Raw genomic sequence first — 9,518 nt, 5'->3', positions numbered from 1 at the left:
CTAATCCAAAGTAGATGCTCTAGGAAAATTGATGGAGAGCAGCAGCAGGGAGGAAAAGAATACAAAGACCATACACACCACACAAACACACACACACGCACACACACTAAAAAATCTAATCAAGTAGAAGAGCAAGGGGAATGGCATCCAATAGACCAGTGTCATCATATACATTTCAAAGACAGCAAAAGAAAGATCCAGTCCAATGTTCTGACTCCCAGGGGTGATTAACTTCTGCGTGATGGACATCAAAGGTCTGCCAATGTACACGGGACCTCAGGACACTTAACCTTCAGAGAAACAGTACCCGTTGGAAATAATAAGTAGGAGAAAATGTAACAAATAAGAAATCACATCACAGACACAGAGGAAAAAAAGAGAAAATGACTTTGTTTCTCTTGGGACAAACTTCAAGCAGTTGTATTAAAATAAAATGAGGGCTGAAAATGGTTTAAGCAAGAATGTGTCTGCTGTCACCAAATTTTAGGAGGAGATTAGGTCACGCGGGGATACAGGCGGGTTAACAGCTTCCTATGCTTGCCCTCCAGTTCTGCTCATGGTCCTGTAATCGTGTCCATCAGGCCATCTTTCCCGCTAAGCCATACAGTTACTCCTCCAGGGACTGGCCCTTGTCTGTTCTATTCATCTTCTATCTACAGTTTCTTTCACACTCCCAGGCACTAAGTAAAGCACTCAGATATTTGATGAGCCAGAATGTGAGGGGAACTAAAGAGATCTATTTTACACTGATGAGCTCATCTTATCGGTTTGAGAAAAGATAACTCTTCTCTAAAAAAAAGAAAATAAATAAATCAAAAACAAACAGACCTACCAAAAAAAATAAAAATCCATACACTGGCCCCAAGCAGTCTTCTCCTTCTGGCCACAGCAGAATTGCTGCCAAATGGCTGGTCCTGTTTTCCTCCGGGCAGTGTGGAGCCAGGCTTTCCACACGGATAAGATGGGAACTGGGCCAGCAAACCCTAGGTTCCCCAGAGAAGAGCTGGACAATAATTCAAGCTCTTCTAAAGACAGCAGGGCAAAATACTTAGGCATTCATTCAGTCACCAAGCAAATATTTACCAAGTACCCTATTTGTAAGAGGTATTGTGCAGGGCCCCAAGAGGCTCTAAGTATCTGTGATTAACATAATGCTGGCAGGATGGCCATCATGTGTGTGGATGCCGCTACTTCCTTTGTGGCACAGTTCCTAAACACAGCCAGTTTAAATAGATGCCTGCGTCACCAAGGACATGCTTAAAATAACAAAATGAAGAGCATTCCATAACAGGACCAAAAGCTAAATATTTTAGTTACTAAGATAATTTTAGCTCTAGCCCCACCCATGAACTTTAGAAAGGCTCCTAGAATTTGAGCTCCTTCAAGGTAGGAATAGTGTTTGTTTTACTGGATGGATTTCATTATAGACAAGCAAATATTCATTCATTCATTCATGTACTAAGCACTTCCCCATTCATTCATTCATTCATTCATTCATTCATGTACTAAGCACTTCCTATGTGTCAGCCATTGTTGATGCACTGGTTATACCACAGTGAACTAAACAGTTCCTTCCTAATGGGTGAAAACAGACATTAAATGACAAGGGCAATTAAAAAGCAAATCAATAAATGACCACAATTTCAGGGTGTGGGAAGTGTAATTAAGAAATCAGATTAGGTGATGTGTTGGCCAGTGACAAGGGCAGGGAAGCGGAGCTACCTGACATAGAGCATTAGGAAAGGCATGTCTAAGAAGGTCAATTTGAGCTGAGACCTAAAGAATACAAAGGAGTCAGCCATGGGAAGGCCTGAAGGTAGGGTTTCCAGTGCAGAGACACATATGAGCCACGGGTGTGCAAGGACTCAAAAGAGGGCTTGAGTGGTGGGATGTGGGAGTGAGCAGGGCTGGAGGTTTGAAAGAAGCCCCCACCCCGGAGCCAGCCAGTTGAGCACCATCCCCTCACAGCACACACCCATCCTGCATCTATGCTGGGCCCTACTCTGTGCTGGGTTCTGAAGATAGAAAGAGTCTTTGACATAGTCCCTGCTCCTGAGGAGCTCCGAGGCCAGAGACAGGGACAGGCATGTAACAAACAATCTAAGAAAAACTTTGCATTCTGAGAGTCCAGACGAGGGAACATCAATCATCTAGAAAGGGGTCGAGATATCAGTGGATGCTTCTGCCAGGCGTTGACATTTGGGCTGGTTCTTGAAGAATAGCAGATGAGTGAATGTCAGAGAAGGGGACAAGAGCATGCCAAGCAGAGGATTATACTTGCAAAGTGAGATACGTAGTGGGGATGACCTAAAGGCCCAGTTGGAGCCTGGCTTATGAGGGGGTGGGGAGTGGCAGGGATACGCCTGATCTTAAGAGTTTGTACCATGATGCTAGAGAGATGGGCTTTGTCCAGAAGTGATGGAATATGTCTGCTTTGGTTTTAGAAGATACCTGCAGCAGCAGCAGCAGCTGTGAAAGGTGAATCAGATGAGCAAAAGAGGCAGGGGCAGAAAGATCAAGTGTGATAACTGCTGCAGGAATCTGGGCAAGGAAGTAGGAGCGGACATGGAATGATGGCACCGGAGGAGAAATACAGCCCAAGGAGAAAGAGAACAAACCAGGGCAGGAGGGAAGAGCCAGGCCAGCATAAATCTAAGCACTGGAGTCTGACCTGAATATGGCTTTTTCTGTGTCTTCTTAACTCCTGTATTTTATTGGCTCCTTTATTAACACTTGTACTTTATGCTGAAAGATTTAGTACTCACTTTTTTCCTTCCTTACACCTTCCAAGAGGATTATCTATTAACCCAAATACTGACAGTTACTCATTTCCATTACAAAATAGCCCTACTCTATAACAGGATCCTCACTGCAACTAGATGAGCATTTGAAATCGAGCCTGAGAAGAAAAAGATTCTTGGCGACTCTCTATATTCCATGTTTATTGTATGAGTCTTTACTGTGCTTTATGTTAATGAAATTGGCGTCAAAAACAATGGACATCAACTTGAGATAAAAAAACAAACAAACTCAATAACACAGAGCATCTCATCTTACTCATGCCTTCACTTAGTAAGTCCTAAGCAGCAAGCCCAGCCCAAGCACCTACAAGGATCAATCTTTGGGAGTTTTAAATTCTAGTCAGGGGATATGAGATGCATAAATAATGATGAGATCAGATGTGATATGTGGCATAAATACAAGGACAGAACATTTTAAAATTGAAGGAGCGATTAGTTCTGGCTGTTCTACTCATGGTAGCTTGATAAAGTTGGGGATGCGTATAGAGGTATTTCTGTTGGGAGAGATTTCATCAAAATGGGGAGCTGGGGGGATGTGAGGGGCAGAGCGAGTGTTCAGTTTGGCTGCAGCACAAGCCACACATAAGGAATCAGACAGCTAAGGATGGAGGGAGCTGAGGTCTGAATGCCCCGCTGAGCAGTGGACGGTGCACAGCAGGCTGAAGGGAGGCTGTGAACAGGAGCTGGAATGAGCTGAGAGTGAGTTTTAAAGCGATTAATCTTGGCAGTAGTAGATAAGTGGTAGATAAGACAGATTAAATGGAAGAGAGATTGGAAACCATTTAGGAGGCTATTGAAATAGTCTAAGACAGCAGTAATGGGAGTCTGAAATGAAGGCGGATGCCATGAAATAGAAAATAAAGGAGTGGATTCAAGAGGTCTTAGCAAAGGCTTCTCAAGTCACCCTTTCTCGAGAAGCAGGAGAACGTGAAGTAGAGTTGCTGCTGCTGCTGCTGCTGCTGTTGTTTGGGTCCATGACTAAATCACATTTGCTACTTCTGAAGATAAATATTTTATCACATGATTTCAGAATATAGCAGCGTCACAATTGTGCTTAGTTGTTTTCTGGGTACTTTCAAATTTACAAAACCTATTAATCATGTTATTTTTCAAGTGTTTCCTAGCTTTTAACTAAGAATCTTAATTGAAGAAATAATACATACACAGGGTAAAATTCCAAACAAACAGTACACAATATGTGAAACAGAACCTCCACACTTAAAATATCTAACAACCTCTGTCCAGTATTCAAGAGGCAACTACTGCTAGTACTTTCTAAGACGTTGTTCAGAAATGTTCTATGCATTGAAAAGCTTAAATACATACCTATATTCTCTTCTTCCCTCTTTGGATCCAATATGCTACCATTCTGCTCTTCAATGTTTTCCCCTCTCTGCTTCTGCAATGCTCTCTCTAGTACAGGGTTTCTCAACTCATCACAATTGACATTTGGGGCTGGATAATATCTTGCTGTGGGGCTGTCCTGTGCCGTGTACATCACAGGTTTATAGAAAGCATCCCTGGCCTCTGCACCCGAGATAGCATAACACTCCCCGGTTTTGACAACCAAAAAGGTCTCCAGCAGTTGGCAAATATGCCCTGGAGGGCCAATTGTCCTGGCTGAGGACCCCTGCATCAATAAAACATTTCCATCACCCTGTGTTTTATTAAATCCAATAGTTTATATTCTCTCCCCCACAAGACTGTACGCTTTTTTAAAAAAATATATTTTATTGATTTTTTTACAGAGAGGAAGGGATAGAGATAGAGAGTTAGAAACATCGATGAGAGAGAAACATCGATCAGCTGTCTCCTGCACATCTCCTACTGGGAATGTGCCTGCAACCCAGGTACACGCCCTTGACCGGAATCGAACCTGGGACCTTTCAGTCTGCAGGCTGATGCTCTTGCTGCCCCCTGGTGGTCAGTGCGCTCCCACGGGCGAGTGCTGCTCAGCCAGAAGCCGGGCTTGCTGCTTCTTAGCACTACCTTGGCGGTGGCAGGAGCCTCTCTTATTTCCACGCAGCACTAAGGACCCCTCAGGGGATGTCCACCTGCTGACTTAGGCCTGCTTCCCATGGAGCGGGCCTAAGCTGGCAGATGGACATCCCCCAAGGGGATCCTGGTCTGCAAAAGGGCACAGGCCGGGCTGAGCCCCTTACACCTAGTGCACAAATGTTGTGCACTGGGCCTCTAGTTAAAGTATAAAGTAATAATATGCAAATAAGTTTCCTGGGTACTTGTGGGGGTTACTATGTTTCATAGACATTTTAATCATTATAAGGAGGCAAAAAACTCAACTGGTGACAAGAATACTAACCATATAAGGTAGAGCATATGGTGCCCAAATAAATGATACAGGGATCAAACGGTACTGAATTTAGAAGAAGCTTAGAGGCAAGCCTTATGGTTGTGTCAGTGGATAGTTTTTGAATGAATGAATGATTTATATGTTAATATATATGTGAGAGAGAGAGGGGAGAGAGAGGGGGGGAGGGATAGAGAGAGAGAGAGAGAGAGAGAGATTGGTTGGGGTGGTTGGCATGCTGAGGCTACTAAGACTCTGGTAAAACTAGGAATTTAAGAATTAAAGAGTTCCCACTGAAAGCTTAAGATACAGGCTTTAGAGCTTTCATCAAATTATCCTGAGGACATGAACGGGGTAGTGTTTGGGGCTGCCCAATTCTGGATTCCTCACTGAAGTTTTAGGAGTATATGTCCCAAGAAATGAAATGTGTAAGGTAGTCCCAAGGAAAGCTCTTCTCTCCTTCCCTCCCTCGTTTGCTCCTTTAGCGAACATCTACTGGGCCAAGGCTGTGTCGGCCCCATGCCAGGAATGGGAAGTGCAGCAGTGAGCAGGGTGCTGAGAAAGAGTCAATTCTGATGGAGGTTTAATCAAACAACCAGCGACTTCACATACAGCCGATACAATATGAACTCTGAAAGATCCTACTGCTTTTTCCAATCCCCCAAAGGCTGCATTCATAATGTATATCTATGCTCTAGTGTCTCTGTACACAGCAAAGGCAATTAAACATTACCTTATAAACCTTCCAGATATGCCAAAAATTTTAGGCTACACTGACCGCAATAATTGACTTGCCATTGCAGTGCTACCCCCTCAGTACTGAAAAGCAGCAGATACTAGTATTCCATATGTGTGAAATAACAGCCTAGATATTTGGGTGGGACAGTGAGAGTGAATCTCTAATCAAACTGAAAATAGAGCCATGTTCAGAAAGCAGAATGCAATTATCCAGTTGGAATTTGGCCTGTATGGTAGACAGATTCTCTCAGTTCTTAAGAAAGTGAGCATATGCCCTAACCGGTTTGGCTCAGTGGACAGAGCGTCGGCCTGCAGACTGAAGGCTCCCAGGTTCATTTCCGGTCAAGGGCATGTACCGTGGTTGCAGGCACATCCCCAGTGGGGGGTGTGCAGGAGGCAGCTGAATCGATGTTTCTCTCTCATTGAGTTTCTAACTCTCTATCCCTCTCCCTTCCTCTCTGTAAAAAATCAATAAAATATATTTTTTAAAAAAGAAAAAAGAAAGTGAGAATAGACCTTTAGATTATACTTCTCTTTAGCCATGAAAGTATTTCTGACTCAAGTTGAAAGGCACCCTTTACCTTTAGCATCTCCACCAGTACCACCTTCTTGACAATCTCACTGAAGAGTTCTGAGCCTCAGTCGCTGGATGCGAGTCATGAAAACCTTTACTCAAGGGAAATTCACTTTCTTTGTATGCACATAGCAGACATTTAGAGAAGCTTAGTAGTGTTTTGCAACGTAAGCTCTCTAAATAATGGATGGAAGATGTGGTATCGGACACATCAATATCATCTCACTCCTGGAAGTTCAGTGCTGCTTAGAAAACAGTCTGCTCAGTCCTAAATCTGGAAGGGCAAGGCTTTTTTAATTGTAGACTCCTTGAGAATTTATTGAAAGCAATGAATGTGCTATCTCCTCCCTGGCATTCTCTCTCTCTCTCTCTCTCTCTCTCTCTCTCTCTCTCTCTCTCTCTCTCTCATCAATGGGAATGCACACTAAATGTAATTTCAGGTATGAAGACCTCTACTTCCCTGAATTCAGTCCATGGGTTCTAACACTCCAGGTTTAGAAGCTATTATTTGGCCAGCTTGATTGTTTATAGGTTGCTACTTCAGGAAAAGAAAACTAAATTCTCTCCTGCAACTCATGAACTGTTAAGAAAATCTTCTTCACCTCAGTTCTCTCTAGATGGAGAATTTGATTCAAAAAATTGCATATAAAGAGGCCTTACATGTTGAATTTCTTTTATCTTGCTATATATTTGACTTTATCTCATAAAAAAACAGACTTTTTATTTTCTTTATTTTATAGAAATGATAGAAAATAATCATTGCATAAGTTAAGCCTCAAACTCACAGTTAGCTTTATTCTATGACTAGAGGCCCGGTGCACAAAAATTTGTGCACTCGGGGGGGTCCCTCAGCCTGGCCTGTGCCCTCTCGCAGTCTGGGACCCCTTGGGGGATGACCACCTGCTTGTTTAGGCCCGCTCCCTGCGGGATCAGGCCTAAGCTGGCAGTCAGACATCCCTCTGGCAGCCCAGGAGCCCTCGGGGGATGTCCACTTGCCAGCGGGGAGCAGGCCTAAGCTGCAGTCGGACATCTTCAGTGCTGTTGAGGAGGTGGGAGAGGCTCCCACCACCACCGCTGTACTGGCAGCCGTCAGCCTGGATTGTGGCTGAGCAGAGCTTCCCCTGTGGGAGCGCACTGACCACCAGGGGGCAGTTCCTGCATTGAGCATCTGCCCCCTGGTGGTCAGTGTGTGTCACAGTGACCAGTCATTCCCAGTCGTTCTGCTGTTAGGGTCAATTTGCATATTATCCTTTTATTATATAGGCGTGCCTGGCCAGCCTGGGTGAGGGACTGATGGCTGTTTGCAGGCTGGCCACAAACCCCAGCCACCCAAGCTCCCAGTGGAGGCTGGCTGGAAGCAGGTATCTGGGATTTGTTTATCTTCTATAATTGAAACTTTGTTGCCTTTAGTGGAGGCCACAGCCGGCTCAGGGCTGGCAGAATCTTGGCTTCCTCCATCACCGGGGCAACCCAGCCTCCTGCTTGCTCCAGCTCTGTGGCTGCCGGCCGCCATCTTAGTTGGGTTCACTTGCATATAGTTGCTCTGATTGGCTGGTGGCCATGGCTTAGGGCATAGCAAAGGTACAGTCAATTAGCATCTTTGTCTTTTATTAGTGTAGATAAATATCTTGAGGTTGGCTACTTACTTAAAGGTATTTCCAAAAAGATTTTGTAGGTTCTAAGTACTTTAATGTTAGTAATATAATATGATATTTTACAATGAACAAATTAGGGCAACTTAATAAATTATTCAAGTGAATTTTATTTTCTTGAAATATTTAAAATAAATTACTCAATATCCATTATGCTGGGTATGTTTTAAAGCTACTTCTTCAAAATCCATGTCTTTTTATTGAAGACTTAGAATAATATTTACCTCATCTTACTGAGTACTGTTTTAAAAGTATTTAGTTCTCATAGCAGAAACTCATTTATCCTCTCTTCCTTCTTTCTTTCCTCTGTGATTTATTATTACCAGACATATTGAGATATTTGATTAATACATTTATTTATTATGTACTCTACAAGGCATTGTATCTGATGATATGGGAAGTCCAAAGATAAGACAGGTCTTCTGGAGACTATAGTCTATTTTCAAAGATAAAACATGGACCAGGATAATATAAACTTAATGTTTTGACTATATTTATAATTTTGCTTGTAGAATTTAAACATAGTTATTATATTTATCTGGTAAATAACTATATTTTACCTCAGAAATCTATAATGAATAGATAATTCAAGATCACTTTAAAAAGCTTTTATGAAATAACATGAGAGAGAGAGAGAGAGAGAGAGAGAGAGAGAGAGAGAGAGAGAGGTGAGAGAGAAACATAGATCTGTTGGTGAGAGAGAAACATTGATCGGTTGGCTCCCATACACACCCAGATTGGGGATTGAACTCACAACCTGGTTATGTGCCCAGACCAGAATTGAATCTACCACCTTCCAGTGTATAGGATGATGCTCCAACAAACAGAGCCATAAGGGCCAGGGCAAAATAACATTTTTTTTTAAAAATTAGTGTTTGTTTCCTACCAGACAAGGCTGTCAAATTTGCATTTTTGGTGAAAACTTCAGTTATTCCAAGAGCCTTCAAAACATCTTTTAAATCAACCTCCTGTTCCACTGTGAACCTGGAGAACACAAGGGGGAAAAATTAGTTACTGCATTTTTTAAGTATTTCGTTACAGTATCTTGTTATCTGAGATATTCCAAGAGCCTTCAAAACATCTTTTAAATCAATCTCCTGTTCCACTGTGAACCTGGAGAACACAGGGGGGAAAAATTAGTTACCACATTTTTAAGTATTTCATTACAGTATCTTGTTATCTGAGACAAGAATAAAATGTTAGATATGTAGATATTTAAAGCCTGTTTTATGAGGTAAAATTATACTAAAACTGGCTTTTGACTGCAAGTAGTATTTGACTGTGCTTATAAAAAGAGAGGGTGTCAAATGGAATCATATAACAGAAGAGTATTAAATTAAGTAGGAAAATACATAACATGGACACAAAGCCATAATATATGGTGGAATAAATGAGTTTTGATATCAATAATAATTACCATAGTACTATGTAAAATTTGTACATGA

The 9,518-nt window shown here is 42.3% G+C and overlaps 1 protein-coding gene across 3 annotated transcripts in view; it reads right to left on the bottom strand.

The window, feature by feature from the left end:
* The window catches only part of SERPINI1 (serpin peptidase inhibitor, clade I (neuroserpin), member 1), a 77,742-nt gene that overhangs the window by 7,138 nt on the left and 61,086 nt on the right, over window positions 1-9,518 (bottom strand). For 2 of the 3 annotated variants that reach the window (XM_006774182.2, XM_015570758.1), the window contains exons 6-7: window positions 9,144-9,186; window positions 8,960-9,014 (exon numbers count right to left, since the gene is read on the bottom strand). In XM_006774182.2, the coding sequence (XP_006774245.1) occupies window positions 8,960-9,014; window positions 9,144-9,186 (98 nt within the window). Of the gene's footprint in view, window positions 1-8,959; window positions 9,058-9,143; window positions 9,187-9,518 lie in introns of all 3 variants that reach the window. The other variant, XM_015570759.1, reaches the window with a different exon arrangement.

Source organism: Myotis davidii, unplaced genomic scaffold, assembly GCF_000327345.1.
Source record: "Myotis davidii unplaced genomic scaffold, ASM32734v1 scaffold1307, whole genome shotgun sequence".
NCBI classification, from domain to species: domain Eukaryota; kingdom Metazoa; phylum Chordata; class Mammalia; order Chiroptera; family Vespertilionidae; genus Myotis; species Myotis davidii.
This window is presented reverse-complemented; position numbering and strand designations above follow the sequence as displayed.